The sequence below is a fragment of the Protopterus annectens genome, chromosome 11.part0, assembly GCF_019279795.1.
Source record: "Protopterus annectens isolate FY-2018-M chromosome 11.part0, PAN1.0, whole genome shotgun sequence".
NCBI lineage: Eukaryota > Metazoa > Chordata > Ceratodontiformes > Protopteridae > Protopterus > Protopterus annectens.
This window is the reverse complement of record NC_056745.1, coordinates 1,490,051,795-1,490,069,096: the sequence shown is the minus strand read 5'-3', so window position 1 is coordinate 1,490,069,096 and position 17,302 is coordinate 1,490,051,795. Positions and strand designations below refer to the sequence as shown.

At 39.6% G+C, this 17,302-nt stretch overlaps 1 protein-coding gene across 1 annotated transcript in view; it reads left to right on the top strand.

Annotated features, from left to right (window-relative positions):
* Positions 1-17,302, top strand: part of LOC122815930 (polyamine deacetylase HDAC10-like) — a 752,749-nt gene that overhangs the window by 694,531 nt on the left and 40,916 nt on the right. Inside the window, exons 19-20 of the mRNA XM_044088797.1 lie at positions 3,574-3,756; positions 8,241-8,400. Of these exons, the coding sequence (XP_043944732.1) occupies positions 3,574-3,756; positions 8,241-8,400 (343 nt within the window). The remainder of the gene's footprint in view (positions 1-3,573; positions 3,757-8,240; positions 8,401-17,302) is intronic.

Below are 17,302 nucleotides of genomic sequence, written 5' to 3'. Positions count from 1 at the left end.
CAGGTGCTGTGTTCTCAGACATGGACTAAGTAGACAGGTGCTGTGTTCTCAGACATGGACTAAGTAGACAGGTGCTGTGTTCTCAGACATGGACTAAGTAGACAGGTGCTGTGTTCTCAGACATGGACTAAGTAGACAGGTGCTGTGTTCTCAGACATGGACTAAGTAGACAGGTGCTGTGTTCTCAGACATGGACTAAGTAGACAGGTGCTGTGTTCTCAGACATGGACTAAGTAGACAGGTGCTGTGTTCTCAGACATGGACTAAGTAGACAGGTGCTGTGTTCTCAGACATGGACTAAGTAGACAGGTGCTGTGTTCTCAGACATGGACTAAGTAGACAGGTGCTGTGTTCTCAGACATGGACTAAGTAGACAGGTGCTGTGTTCTCAGACATGGACTAAGTAGACAGGTGCTGTGTTCTCAGACATGGACTAAGTAGACAGGTGCTGTGTTCTCAGACATGGACTAAGTAGACAGGTGCTGTGTTCTCAGACATGGACTAAGTAGACAGGTGCTGTGTTCTCAGACATGGACTAAGTAGACAGGTGCTGTGTTCTCAGACATGGACTAAGTAGACAGGTGCTGTGTTCTCAGACATGGACTAAGTAGACAGGTGCTGTGTTCTCAGACATGGACTAAGTAGACAGGTGCTGTGTTCTCAGACATGGACTAAGTAGACAGGTGCTGTGTTCTCAGACATGGACTAAGTAGACAGGTGCTGTGTTCTCAGACATGGACTAAGTAGACAGGTGCTGTGTTCTCAGACATGGACTAAGTAGACAGGTGCTGTGTTCTCAGACATGGACTAAGTAGACAGGTGCTGTGTTCTCAGACATGGACTAAGTAGACAGGTGCTGTGTTCTCAGACATGGACTAAGTAGACAGGTGCTGTGTTCTCAGACATGGACTAAGTAGACAGGTGCTGTGTTCTCAGACATGGACTAAGTAGACAGGTGCTGTGTTCTCAGACATAGACTAAGTAGACAGGTGCTGTGTTCTCAGACATGGACTAAGTAGACAGGTGCTGTGTTCTCAGACATGGACTAAGTAGACAGGTGCTGTGTTCTCAGACATGGACTAAGTAGACAGGTGCTGTGTTCTCAGACATGGACTAAGTAGACAGGTGCTGTGTTCTCAGACATGGACTAAGTAGACAGGTGCTGTGTTCTCAGACATGGACTAAGTAGACAGGTGCTGTGTTCTCAGACATGGACTAAGTAGACAGGTGCTGTGTTCTCAGACATGGACTAAGTAGACAGGTGCTGTGTTCTCAGACATGGACTAAGTAGACAGGTGCTGTGTTCTCAGACATGGACTAAGTAGACAGGTGCTGTGTTCTCAGACATGGACTAAGTAGACAGGTGCTGTGTTCTCAGACATGGACTAAGTAGACAGGTGCTGTGTTCTCAGACATGGACTAAGTAGACAGGTGCTGTGTTCTCAGACATGGACTAAGTAGACAGGTGCTGTGTTCTCAGACATGGACTAAGTAGACAGGTGCTGTGTTCTCAGACATGGACTAAGTAGACAGGTGCTGTGTTCTCAGACATGGACTAAGTAGACAGGTGCTGTGTTCTCAGACATGGACTAAGTAGACAGGTGCTGTGTTCTCAGACATGGACTAAGTAGACAGGTGCTGTGTTCTCAGACATGGACTAAGTAGACAGGTGCTGTGTTCTCAGACATGGACTAAGTAGACAGGTGCTGTGTTCTCAGACATGGACTAAGTAGACAGGTGCTGTGTTCTCAGACATGGACTAAGTAGACAGGTGCTGTGTTCTCAGACATGGACTAAGTAGACAGGTGCTGTGTTCTCAGACATGGACTAAGTAGACAGGTGCTGTGTTCTCAGACATGGACTAAGTAGACAGGTGCTGTGTTCTCAGACATGGACTAAGTAGACAGGTGCTGTGTTCTCAGACATGGACTAAGTAGACAGGTGCTGTGTTCTCAGACATGGACTAAGTAGACAGGTGCTGTGTTCTCAGACATGGACTAAGTAGACAGGTGCTGTGTTCTCAGACATGGACTAAGTAGACAGGTGCTGTGTTCTCAGACATGGACTAAGTAGACAGGTGCTGTGTTCTCAGACATGGACTAAGTAGACAGGTGCTGTGTTCTCAGACATGGACTAAGTAGACAGGTGCTGTGTTCTCAGACATGGACTAAGTAGACAGGTGCTGTGTTCTCAGACATGGACTAAGTAGACAGGTGCTGTGTTCTCAGACATGGACTAAGTAGACAGGTGCTGTGTTCTCAGACATGGACTAAGTAGACAGGTGCTGTGTTCTCAGACATGGACTAAGTAGACAGGTGCTGTGTTCTCAGACATGGACTAAGTAGACAGGTGCTGTGTTCTCAGACATGGACTAAGTAGACAGGTGCTGTGTTCTCAGACATGGACTAAGTAGACAGGTGCTGTGTTCTCAGACATGGACTAAGTAGACAGGTGCTGTGTTCTCAGACATGGACTAAGTAGACAGGTGCTGTGTTCTCAGACATGGACTAAGTAGACAGGTGCTGTGTTCTCAGACATGGACTAAGTAGACAGGTGCTGTGCTCTCAGACATGGACTAAGTAGACAGGTGCTGTGTTCTCAGACATGGACTAAGTAGACAGGTGCTGTGTTCTCAGACATGGACTAAGTAGACAGGTGCTGTGTTCTCAGACATGGACTAAGTAGACAGGTGCTGTGTTCTCAGACATGGACTAAGTAGACAGGTGCTGTGTTCACAGACATGGACTAAGTAGACAGGTGCTGTGTTCTCAGACATGGTAGACACTTTCGTCCGTATGTGAGTTGTAGAGCTAGAAAAGTAAGAGATGCTAGGATTTAGATCTGGTCTTTTATATAATCACGGAAAATCTACTGCTAATTAAACAGCAAGGGTGTCCTGACTCACAACATGAGGATACATCATAAAAATATCCTTATAAATCAGAAAATGACTGTGTATTATACTTTTGGTCTTTATAATTTACCTGACTTTTGCACGTTAGTCTTTTAAGTACTGTGGTGGACTCATGGATGTTTGTTCCATTCTAATAGAGGTGGCCTTTGATAGTAGGAATCTTATCAAATTCCTCACCGTGGTTATCCTGAATGCCAGCTCACCGTAAGCTCCCCAAAACAACAAAAACATTTTCAAAAGTTTTGGTAACTTCAAATGAAAGTGTATTTGTAAGCCTATATGGGTGGGAGCTCTCTGCCTACTTCCCTGCAACGTAAATATGCTAATGTAAGGTTACATAACATTAGTGGTGGTGGGGGGAGTGTTTGGTTTTCAAGGTCAAGTATTCCTTTACCCATCAGGCAGCAATCTCAGAACTTGTATTTAAGCCACAGTTAGGAACATGCCGTTTCTGAGATGGCATTCAAAGTAATTATCAGCAGTACTTTGGAGCACATATTAGCCCTTGTGTGTTAATTATGAACTCAAAACTCATTCTGACCTTAAACTTCCGTCATGGTATTTATCAGTAAATTATTGATGGATTTTAATTTGTGATACACACTACACATTTATTCACATATTTATTTTTGATAACTTTCTGTGCTTTCTCATTCAAGTCTATTGAATACAGTGGTGATTTCCTTTATGCTCTGTTTGAAATAATTCTGCCTCTGGCATACGAACATGAGCCTGAATTCATCATCATTACTGTGGGATCTGAGAATGAAGGAGCGGCGGTCTCTCAGGTTGTCCACGTCATGCAAGGCCTTGCAGAAGGACGTAGTCTTGTGCTTATTCAGGTATGTGGGTGCTATTTATGTTTAAATAATAATAACAGAGCTACTTTATACAAACCTGAATATTTCAGTTAGGTCATTATATCAGTAAACATGAGTAATACAGTGGATATAAAAAGTGTACACACCCCTGTTAAAATGCCAGGTTTTTGTGATATAAAAAAATGAGGTCATAATAAATAATTTCAAAACTTTTCCCATGTTTAATGTGATCTATAACCTGTACAACTCAATTGAAAAACAAACAAATCTGTTAGGAGAAAAAATAAAAAATGTAGAATAAACTTGTTGTATAAGTGTGTACAGCCTTAAACTAATACTTTTTATGTCCACTGTATGTCATGAAAGTATAGTCTTTAGTTTCTATAATGTTGACATCGGTCCCTGCCATATTAAAACTGTGTTTTTTTTAATTTTGTTCATTGGTTACATAATGAATATAAGGCTGTCATGTAAGTCGTTGTTTGGTTTTCTGATGAGGAGACTCTTGTCGACAGTTGAATGCTCCTGTGATTTTCACCACAATATGGCTTGTATTGTAGAGCTGGTGGAATTCTTTTGTTTTTTCTCCTATCCTGCACTGTGGTGTTGGTATATATATTTGGGACAGGGAGGCATTCTCCATGCGAAAAAGATTATTTTTAGGTTTTTATCTCACTGTTTTTTGAATTCCATCTTTTATTGAATGGTGAGTCCAAAAAATGTGCTCTGATGGGTTGTAGTTAAACTGAATATAACATGCTGGGAACTGATGTAAATATCAGGTGGGCAGGGGCTCAACAACAACATTCTGCTTCAAATATCTGTGTTTTCTCATAACATTTCTAGTTACAATCAACATCGCCACTCCCACCTTCTTTTCCTGCACCTGTGCATTTATGGCCCTCTCCTCCTCCTGTTTGTTTTTCCTGTTTCGGTCAGCAACCTGTCCAGAGACTCTGTAAGCATAACACAGTTTGCCTGTTCTACTTCATGTACTATACCTACTCATATTATGATTGCCTGCATTAGACTGTGTTACTGAACTCACCTTTAGTCCCTTTCACTAATATAACACCAGCATATATAGTTCATTCTTGTCTATTATATCAATTACTTGCCTATTAACAGGCAATTGCTTATACGTTTTGTCTGCTTATTTAATATATTTATTTATTTACATTTTTTATAAAGGCCCAGTTCATGGCTTAGACCAGATCAGCACATAGTTCATGTAAAGAAAATACATGTTAAGTAGTGCCTGCAGGTTGCAGAACCCAACTCCTGCGTTTCTGTAGTGAATGTAGAACAGCATCTCAGGATATTATGTATCCCACGGTTACACTGTTACTGCTTTTTACTGATGGATGCCATTTATATTTTATCTGACTAAGTATATTGCTTGTGACTGGCACACAAGGCATCCTCCAGCCCATTACTGATGGATTTATTGCACATCAACAAGTCAAATGGCATCACAAACACTCAGTCTAGGGGTCTAAACCTCTTCTGTAATAGCAGCAAGACAGTTTGGAGGGACAGGTACATCTTGCACAAGATACTGCTGCTCTGGAACAGACTCCCCACATAAAATAAGGTTCATCCCTGACCATATTCAAGTGCAGCTTGGATCCATGGTTGCTAAACAGGACATTTACCCCAGGACTCCCCTTTGTACTACTAATGGACAAAGGCAGCTCTTAAATGCTTTATCCCATCCATGAAGCACCTCAAATTATCTATGATATCATGCCCTGTTATTCTCATTATGAGTAACATATAATTATTCACCATGGGATGGGTAAGGCCAGTCTATAACCAAATGGGATAGGGTAGTTCAATCGCAAAAACAAAAACTGGCTAGGCTTAAAGTACCCCCCAAGGGCAGCTAGTGTACTACTTGCCTAGGAACTGATGCACCTATATGAGGATTAGACATCATACTGATTTGTACTGCTGATGACTGACTGCACTAGTGAAGCAGCACTGGGTGCTGGGTATTTTGTTTCAGAATGTTTCTATTCCTTTCGATCGTCACCATATTGTTGGTCGATAGTTTGTCAATAACAGTCTATGTTGCAGCAGTTTTGGTTGCTGGGTTGGTACTGGTCCTACTGAACTCTGACTTGGCACATCTGCATCTGCTTAGTTTATTTATTTTATTTATTTATTTATTTATATTTGTTGACCGGGAGTGTCCAACTGGACGTAGGCCCATTTTCAGCGGAGGACAGGGAGAAAAGCTCCACAGTTAAAATATACAGACAGTAGTTACATTGGATTGCATAGAGATTAACAAATTACATAGCAATTACTTACAACATATTTACAGATGAAGAACATAGTACATCAGTAGACAACTAAAATCTTTATCTGTGAAGTACATAACAGACATTAACAAATGTTACAATAAGAAGTTCCTGCTGTATAATAAGTACTAGGCTTATGAGCATCTGAGCTTGCTATAATCAAGGTAGTTAGTGGAGATTGTGTGAATGTACAAACTAACTAGACCTAGGCCAGAGGGTCTTGCAGCTCTCTGATGCAGGCTGCTTTTAGGCATATACCAGGGACTATCTTAAAACACATGGGCCTAGCTGTAGGGTAGATATAAATCATTCTAAGTGTCTGATAAAGACATCCTTTATAGTAATGAGATAGTGTTCAACACAAATGAGAAAACCTGATAACTTAATTTGTATTCCCCCACTATCGGCTTTGTCCAGGTTTTTTGTGCTAAGAGAGCTATGGTGAGAAGTGAGAACTGAATTCACTAAATGATAGCCATTAGGTTTCAGTCTTCCTGTTTTTCAGGAAACTGCTGATTTGGCATACTGGTATGTTGCTCTTACTGTAGTGCATAGGGTCCTGAGTTCAAGACTTGCCAGTGAAATGCATGGTGATAGCATAACATTTTATTCTAGCAACTTTCCAAAATTATACAAGCAATGTTTAAAATGTGTCCCTGGTTTTTGACCCCCCCCCAAAAAAAACATGAAATTGAAAATAAGTGCGAGAAGCTGTGCAAGATGCCTATGGCTTACAGTACTGTCATTCTATTTATAGCATGGGTGTGGAAGTAGACTTTTCTGATAGAAATGTTCTGAATTGGGCAGTTTTGTCATTATTGGTTCATGCATTTTGTTTCATTGCCTACAGTACAGCCTACTGGAAAAATGTTCAAACAATAAATTTAAAATGTGCTCTGTCTAACAAGTGTGCTGTATTATACAAGGAATATAACTTAATAAAGTCAAGAAGGTGCATCAAAGAAAAGAACACATGTATGTTTCTTTTGTGTGCAAGGGGCCATTGATTTGAAAACAGCCCAAAGGTAATCTTTATCCACCACTGGCCAGATGCATTTTCTTTTGCTGTGGTGTGGGTTTCAATGCTGTTTCAATGAATGTGAGTTAGAAGGGCAGAGAAGTTTTAATGCCAAGTCTATTTTCATTGTGAGACAGTATTGCTTTGTTTAGCAGATGCCTATTACTGTTTGTGCATTGTTGTGCTGCAAAATGTAAAAATAAAATCCAAATCATTGTAGAAGTAAAGCAGTATGCACACATTAATGTTTATGGTAAATGGGGTGAAATAGCCAGGTAATTGGACATTGGCTGCAGGGGGGACTCTGGTGCCATATTTTGGTTGTCTGTTCTTCAGTTTGCGTTTGAAAGTCGGTATCTCACAATTCCACTGGAGTGGGTGTGGTTATATAATTGTGTATGCAAATTAGATGTTAATCAGCATACAGATTTGTACCTATTTTTCATGGACCTTGTCCAGATTTTTGATGTTTCCAGGTTGAGAGGTATGGCTGGAGCTGCCAGGTAAGAAGAAAAGAGGAAGGCCTAAGATAAGGTTTAAGGATGTGATAAGAGAGGACATGCAGGTGGTTGGTGTGACAGAGCAAGATGCAGAGGACAGGAGGAAATGGAAACAGATGATCCACTGTGGAAACCCCTAATGGGAACAGATGAAAGAAAAAAGAAGACTGTTGAATAATTGCAACATTCAGAAAATCATCAGAAGTGGCAGTTTTTGAGCTGCAAACTGCATCTGCTTTGTATCATTCAGCCGAGCACTGATCTAAATCTACAACTGTGGAAATGAAGGTTTACAACAGGGCTCAGCAGAACCCTAATGATGAGATATACCTGGCAGGTGCAACACCTGCTTACAGACCAAGGTGTTACTTGCACTGTTAACACAAAAACTGGAACATTTATCAACACAAAAACTGGAACATTTATACACATTTATACACATTAGGAGGACAGTGTTCAAAAATCTGTCAAATGTGTTATACTCTGCTAATGGCAAACAATACTTTTGTCTGTTAACATATTTCATTTACAGGGACCTGATAGTTTAATTATGAAAGTATTTTATTCCTCTCATGACTGCTTGCATACATAAATACAACTATGATACAGTATACAAAAAACCTAGTTGATGTGTGTTTGTGTACTTAGAGAAGTAACCTTGTTTTTATTTCTTCGATGAAGGATTCTGAACCACAGCTTGTTGATCTGATTGCTGGCATCTTGCTGGGTGATGTGGCTCCTCGGGCTGAACCTTATAATCCTGCTTGCAAGGAAAACCTAAGCAGCTTAGAAAGGCAAAGACAGGAACTTCAGGAACATTGGAGGATGTTGCAGTATTCTGGTACGTAATCATTTGTGTTGCAGGGTTTTGACTTTTACTTTGTTTTGTTTCATTCATTTTGTAGCTGATTGATTTTATGCCATGTATTGGGTCCATGCATGTCGTACCATTTTATCATTTTGGTTCTCTCATGGCCTGGTATTAAACAGCAAAGCAAGTGATAAAAACATAATAGTATAAATTTGCATTAATAAGATAAACATGCGTGTAGCCTATTATGATATGATTATTAGTGAGCATGTCTTAATTATCCCTTATTAATTAGAGTTTCATATTTGCACTGTAAAATATAGGAGACGTATATTTTACAAGCAACTGCTGATCTGTGACCTTCTCAACTGTAGTCTGTGTAGCAAGTCAGTGTATTATAAAAGAGGAAGTACTTGTGTTGTACACTTTGTTTAAGACAAAATATACTGCAAATATATGGAAGTTAAGGAGGCACCAAAAGGCAAAATATAATGGATTTTGTTCTAATGTTCAAGACAACTCAAGAAACTACATGCTATTTAAGTTAATGTCAAGTTGACAGCCACAAGGTTCCAGAAGGTACCAGCTGAAACTATCATTATGTGTCAGCAGATATGACTTGTCTATAAAAAGCAATGGAGTGCAATGACCATTCCCTGAATTAATGTACTGGGATTCAACTTGCCAGCTTGAACCTGGTTTAATTTGATTTAATTAATTGATTGATTGATTGACACGTAGACTGCCTTGACTAAGCAGGTGCACCTATATATAGCTGAATGAGGGTCTCTCATATAGTTTGCAAGATAAATAAGCTGATAACTTTTATAAATAACTGATCTCCTGTTATATTATTTTTTTAATTAAACTGCTTTTAGCTTCAACTTGGATCCACCTTGGATCCCGGGAACTACCGTCCCATCAGTCTGATGAGCCTGATCTGCAAGGGCATGGAATGCATTATCATGGAACTTATAAACAAAGACATTGGCAACCTTCAAACACTGGACCCCACCAAGTTTGGGTTCGTGAAGGGCCGATCTTGTCTCCCAAACCTGATTGACTTCTTCGAATCAGTCTCCAGAGCTGTGGACGAGGGTAAGGTGATACACACAGCCTATCTGGACTTCACCAAGGCCTTCAACACCACCCCCCACTCTGGAATCATAGATAAACTTACTAAGCTGAGCATAAATCCCTACGTCGATGGGTTGCCAACTGGCTTACTGACAGAACCCAGACTATAAAAGTATCCAACTCCAAATCCAGCTCCAGACAAGTGACAAGTGGAGTACCTCAGGGTTCAGTCCTGGGACCGCTCTTGTTTGGCATCTACTTCTCTGAAGTATAGGCCAACACTAAGGGACACTGGCCAACAAAGTTTGCAGATGACTGCAAACTGGGAGCCATTATTGAATCCCCAAATTATGTGGATATTCTACAAAAGGCCCTTACAGAAACAGATGCTTGGTGCCAGAGCCATGGGCTCAAGCTTAATGCTAAGAAATGTATAGTTATCCTCTTTGGGAAAAAAACATGTACCCATGAATTACCATACAGGTGGCAGTACACAAAATATGAAAAGTGTGATGAGAGACTTAGGGACACAGGTGGGCAGTGGTCTCAACTTTGATAACCACATTGCCACAACAGTCAGGAAATCCTTCTATGTGGCACACCTCATCACTAATGGCTTTTCATCCAGAAAAAAAGGAGGTCATTGTCCCACTGTACTCATCCCTCATTAGGCCCATTATAGATTACAATGCCCCATTTGGTATGTACCTCACAAGACATCTGCAACAGCTGGAAAGGCCTCATAAAAACCACACTAAAAGAATTACAGGCCTAAAGAAGATGCCCTGTGCTGACCATCTAAAATAACTCCAGCTATACTCTGTGGCATATCGTCTACTCAGAGGCGATCTCTGCTTAACATACAAGACCATGTCAAACCCAGAGCTGATGGACATGCTCCACTTAAAGAAATCCCAATCCCTCAGAGCCACACACTCCAGGGATCCAAACCTTGTCATCACAATGAACAAAACATGCTGGAGCGATAGGTTCCTGACTCAGAGACTCCCCATACTCTGAAATAGACTGTCCATACATGTCAAGCAGAGCACCTCCTTGGCCCTCTTCAAAAGGAACCTTGACGATTGGATGGGAGATAGGAAATTCACCCCGGGAATCACATCAGTCACTCTGCTAGACAGGAGTACAGGGAAGTAAATACTGCGGGAAGAAATAGCCAGGGAATTGTTATGGCTAGGCTTGTTTGTATAGGCCCTAGGGCCAATAGCCTAGTACCAACCTATGAACCTATGAACTTGGTGTCTTGTCTCATTCTTCCATCTGTATTATAACAAAAAACATTAACTGGAAGGCAGCAGAAACACCATGAGTGAAATAATTGTTATTTATTCCCAAGGATTTAAAGCTTTTTTTCCCATGTTTCCTAATCCTCTTAAAAACCTACATAAAAGTAAAACTAACAGGATGTTTTTGAGAGGATTAGGGAACATGTCAGGAGCATTAAACAACGTGACATTAGTGAACCATTAGCGAAACATGTTTGTGACCATGGGAATGAACATGCTTCTTTATTCATGACCGTTGAGTTAGTGTTCAAAGGGGTAAGGTTTGGTGACACCTTGAATAGGACCTAGTTAAGAGAGTTGTTTTGGATATTACAGCTATCAGCCAACAAAGACCAAGGCTTGAATGGGAGAGTTTCATTGAAACCCGCCCTGAGAGCCAGAGATTTCTCTAAAAATAATCTAATTTTCAGGAGAGTAGTTGATCCTATTAGGAGGCTCAGTGTCATTTGGGGTGCTTGAATTTCAATAATGATCTTGGTATATGTTCACATTAGTTGTTTTAGGACGTATTATTATTGTTCTTAGCATATTTTTCCTTAGTTTTTAATATTTTCATTTTTTATTTATCACTTATAATTTTATTTTGAGATTTACTATGTGGTTTAATGTTGTTTTATTGCTATATTTTCTTTGGCAGTGGTGTTGTGAGTATTTGTTTCCATTACCACAATATGGTGATTTATTTGTCCCATATACAGTCATTTTTATCTAGTTATATTTGTTGTTGAGTTGTCCATTAGGACTTATACAGTCAGGTTTATCTAGTTATATTTGTTGATGAGTTGTCCATTAGGACTTATACAGTCATGTTTATCTAGTTATATTTGTTGCTGAGTTATCTATTAGGACTTATACAGTCATGTTTATCTAGTTATATTTGTGGATGAGTTGTCCATTAGGACTTATACAGTCAGGTTTATCTAGTTATATTTGTGGATGAGTTGTCCATTAGGACTTATACAGTCAGGTTTATCTAGTTATATTTGTGGATGAGTTGTCCATTAGGACTTATACAGTCAGGTTTATCTAGTTATATTTGTGGATGAGTTGTCCATTAGGACTTATACAGTCATGTTTATCTAATTATATTTCTTGTGGAGTTATCCATTAGGACTTATAATATTGTTGCCTTTAGTGCTGTGGAGCAGTCATTGATGAGGATGGCTTGTCCGTGTCAATAGGTTGTATTGCCCTAGATCAGCGAGGTTGTGTAGAGGTTTATGTTAGGTTGTCTTATATCATTTTATTTGTTTTTAGTTGTTTTATATATACTGTATGTTTGTTAGTATTGGATCAGTGAAGTGATCCTGATCCAGTAACTTTTGTGTTTGTATTGTTTGGTAGGGTGATGGTAGGCAATACGTCTGTTGGCACATATGTGAAGTGATATGCCCCCGAACACTTTCCTTCCCATTTTAGTTTTGCTGTCCCTTCTTTGTTTTCATTGGTAATGCAATGTTTTTCCTACTCTTTATAAGCTGATCGTATCACTACCTTATGTATGTGATTTTATTATCATCAGAGATACTTTTGAGTTTTATACTTGTGAGGATGATGTTTATTCTAAACGTTGGCGTAAGCACACTTGTTTGTAAGGATGTAAGACATTAAAAGAGTTTTACTCTGAATTGAGGTGGCTATTCATCAATTATGGTACATACGATATGGGTAGACATCAGCATGAGAGACTCTGTCCTCGCCCAATGATTTTAGAGCACACAGTTCTTACTGTGTGATTTATTTTGATATGTATTAATAGTTTTATGGGGAGTTATTACTGACTACTGCTGTATGTGATAGTTTTACAGTGGTGATCTAGGTATGTAAGCTTTTCTGTTGATGGGTCTATGTTAGGTTTTTAGGATTTTGATAGGAAGATGATTCGCTGCACATTGATTCACTTGTACAACCCTCTCTTTGCCTTAGATTGGTTACATATGAGGGGTGTTTGAGTGGTGGCTGTCCCTTAGATATGAAGAGTAACAGGTAGGACATTTATCAGCTCTGATTGGTGATATCGAGCAGTTCTCTGATCTGGTTGGCTCGTATTCGACCAATGAGTAGCAGTTGTGATATCTGTGCTAGTGTTCACGGTAGACATAGTTCATTATTTCTGATAGGTCCAGGGCCTATCTTTGATGATTTTGATAGGTAATTTGATATGCATGGCACACTCTATTGGTTCATGGAGTAAGCTTTATTATTAACATTTATAATTAGTTTTTAAATGTATTGATTAATTCTTTTGGAGATATGATAGACCATGTTCTAATGGCTTCTTGGTTATCTTACAGATTAGTACCTCGCGGGCGGTACTGCGCAGCTTTGGGCGTGTCTGGCATGATTGGCAGTTTTGACTGACAGGGGTAGTTGTCAAGGCCAGCATCGACATGCCCGGGACAGCTACTTCAAATGTGAAATGTGTTACCCAAAAGAAGGAGTCTGCATCTTAACAGTAACAGCGACTAAGCTATTTTCAATTTAACACAAAAATCTTTAGTGACGCCACTTTAAGGATTCTGCATCGGTATTGTAAAGTTAACAGTAAAAGCAAGTAAGCTGTTTTCAATTTAACACAAAAACAGCTTTATAAGATGAAGTACATATGCTGTGCTTTTTTTTCCCCAACGGGCTTCTTTTATCTAAATGTGAGATGGGATTGTGTTTTTAATGGTCTGAAGAAACGACGTCAATTGTGAAAGCGCTTACCATTTTATTTTATTTTTTAATAAAAGTTTATCCGTTTCCTTCACAACAGTAGTGTTGTATGGTTTCCCGAGTTTTGTTATTTTTATACCACTGGGTTGCCGTCGGAGCGATTGTATTTTTTGGATTTATTCGATAAATGTACGAATGTATAAATGTGGGTTTTGCACTAGTTGCAGTTACATTTAGGAAGGTCCTTCCATCATGCTGCCTCACAGGGACAGAAGCATTTAAGTAGAAGCACACTTTGTAACAGAACAGTGTGTATATGTTCCTGCTGGAATTGGAACTTTTAGTTAATTGGTAAAGTCCTTAGTGCTGATTTTTTACAAGTGTTTTTAAATGTGTTTTTACTGCACTTTTTATTCTGACGAAATCTTTGGATGAAAGTGTTAAATCTTTGTGAATATATAACACTTATTTTACTTGTGGTGTTTCTTCTGCCTTCCAGTAATGTTTTTTTTTGTTATAACTTTGTTTCTACATTCTGCAAAGTGTTTTGGTCTTCCATCTATATTTTTTACCACTTAACCTCAGTACCAAAGTAAGAACCCAATGCATCCCATAAATGTCTAAGTTAAGATTTCATAGGATCATAGGAGTTTACTAGGCTATCACCCAGAGGTATTTCAAGCCTTAGCCCATTCATCCCAATGTTATACCATAGATAACGCTAATCAATACCCAGGATTATATTTGGTAATGACTGAAGGTTTCTAAGAATGAAGAGGAATATGTCATTTTACATAATCTGCAAAGACCGCCGAGAAACAGAACTCAAGCAAATGGAATAATATGTATTTATTTGATTTATAGGATATGAAAATAAATTTTATAATCAGAGTTTATGCTGTAGATGGGTGTTTAAAGTAAAACTTAATCCCTTTATTTTAGATCATATAACTGTTTCTTAAAATATTGGGTTTATCAGCAGTTTTTTTTTTAATTAACCACTGAACTATTTCAGAGATGCAGAGAACAGATAATACATAATATAAAACAGCAATGTGACAGAATCTTATTTCGAAGAGCTTGGTATAATTGATGTGTATTTGAACTCACCCCACTCTACCCTCTTTCAGGGTTCTTCAAACCTTCTGAAAACTATATTCATTGAGGCATAACTCTTTAGCCTAAATCCATGCCTTTGTACCCATTTTGGAGGGATTGCACCCTACACCAATTGTCCGCAGGTCTTTTCATTTAGTCCCCCATTTAAGTTTCCTCATAATGATCTTCATTGGAAAGATCCACCATTCGATGTCTAAGACGTATACACCATGTCAGGTGTTTATGGTCACCAAATCATGAACCAGGACAATGGTAAACACAGATTTTTCTGTCTGATGGAGTAGCGTAAAGTTGAAAATTGTCACAACAACTAGCATTTCAGTCCAGACTTATCACTATTAAATTCTAATGCTTACATTATACCTCACTGACTGCTGGTAGCTGACAGCCTAGGAAAGCAATCACAAGGTTTCAGGGCCCGAGGACTTCAAAGTCCACCACCAGCGCAGTTCTTATTGCTTTTTTCCTGGATGATCATACTCCATTGAGAGGCCACATTTCAGGATCACGTTATCAGGATTAGAAGAAGCTGAGTGTTGGGGGGGGTTGCCCTTCACAGCCTCTTGGAGTGGGACCTAAGCATCAACTGCTAACTTTTCTTTGCTACAAGATGCCGTTGAAACTTCATCCCATTAAACAGGAACAGGACGCTGGATCCCTGCTACCCAAACTGCTGCCACAAGATAAGGGCTCTTCACATTCTGGAATGCTTCTGAAGGCCCTCCCACATTTAACAGTGTTTGACTTAAAACCATATTCAGAATGTGATGCTGGAAAACAAGGAGAAAGTGTGAGAATATACACTCCAGCAGTGTTAGTTTGCAAGTTTGGAATCATTGGCTCTCTGACCACTGAATGCAGAAAAAGGTTAACAGTGTTTACCAGCATCCAGTGGATTGGCCATTATTTTGAAAAGCCATCCTTCTGCAGATTCCTTCATAATCTTATATGTCTAGTAAAGGACCCAAAGGCGCAAACATCTTACAGTGCTTCAACTTGTCAGGGAAACTGAATGGAATCTAATTCCTTGGGCAGCTAGGTGACAAAAATGACCTATTGCATAACTACGCAGGCTTTGAGAATTCTTAACTGCTTTTGTTATGGATCCATTTTTAGAGTGCTTTCATTAAGCAGTTATCAGAGAAATTGACTCTGTTGTCTATGTCATTTGAAGAGATGGAGAAGAAAACGCATGTCGCCTATGATGACATTTTGTGGCTCAGGGACAGGGGCACCTTTCCTGCTACTTGTTCTTCCAGCATTTGAAAACAAATGTCAGCACACGCAGAAAATCCTTGACACAGAAGTTTATGAAGGGCTTTCAGAGAAAGAGAAATGATTCATTAATGGTAGAAGATCTGTATTCATGCCTCAAGGAAAGCACAGAAATTGTGAATGTCCTCAGAAAGACTAATGCACAGACTTCCGAAGAACATCTTCCTGAAAGTATCAGGCACAAAACAAAACTGTACAAATGTAAAGCTATATGAATGACACACTGCAGAATCTAAAAGTTAAAAAAAAAATCTTTCTATTCCATGACTTTATGAATGCATGTTGTTTATGTCTAGACTGGGTCTGGCGTACTTCCCAAGAGGACTCCCCGTCCCCTCTTCACTTTATCAATGCATGTTGTTTATGTCCAGACTGGGTCTGGTGTACGTCCCAAGAGGACTCCCCGTCCCCTCTTCCTAATTATTCTCTCAGTTTGCAACACCCTGGAGACAACAAAGACTTATTTAGCAATTTAGTAGAAAACAGTATTCCTCTTACTTCAAGGTTTTGCAGCCTATAAGTAAACTAATTATATAGCAGGATGGGGAGAGAAGGGAAGCCTCCCCCCCTTTTAAAATATATTTCAGCCTAGTTTTTACATTTGTTTAGCACCCTTCCTTTATTTTGATTTCACACTTCAGTATGCTGTTCTGGTCAGCTGCTGAATTTTTTATCAGTTATAGTATTAATGAAATGTAATTGGTCAGTTGCATTAGTAGAAGAAAAGTTTTCCATGTTTGCTAAGGTCTGGAGCATCACTGTGTAAGACATCATCCTTGGGGGCAGGAGAAGATGCACCTTAGAGTTAGTCAGAAACTTTCCAGTGCATTTCCCTGTCCTGTTCTAGTCAGTGTCAGATGAGCTGATCCCCGAGTCACAATCCCCCCATTGCTAGGGAGCTTGGGAAAGTGGAAGAAGGGGCGGTTTAATTCCCACTTTTTTTTTCTTGTACCCCACAAGCTTGGGCAGCACTGGCAAATTCTGGAACTATTGTTTGCAGTTGTCTTTCACATATATGAAGTTCTGCTTATGGTTCCCCTGCATGCAATAATGCCTCTGTTTTCAGACAGTCACTGAATGTTTGCAGGAGACATGATGGATATCATCTGGTACATCAGAATGTGCGAACCACACAAGAAAGTTTTTTATTTCTTCCCAGGACAGTTAGCACTTTCAATATGTGGTTCTAATCTTATCCTTTATCCTTTCTTCTGTCCCTGGGTTTCGCTAAGAATTTAGACAAGGCTGTAGGAAGTAGTGAAGTTATTTTCTTATCTTACCTCATCTGAATGAGAGCCTTCGAGTAGCCCCTGCATCTTAGATCTCTCTGTGAAATAGTTTTATCCTCTTCTTGTTTGATTCCATGCATATCTTAATAAAATGGGAGACATCATCCCTTTATCTATTACAGTCCAATATCTTTATCAAGGCCCCACTGGACACCTTCCATTTCTGAGCCATGCTCCCTATACAAAAAACACAGGAACTAGAAAGTT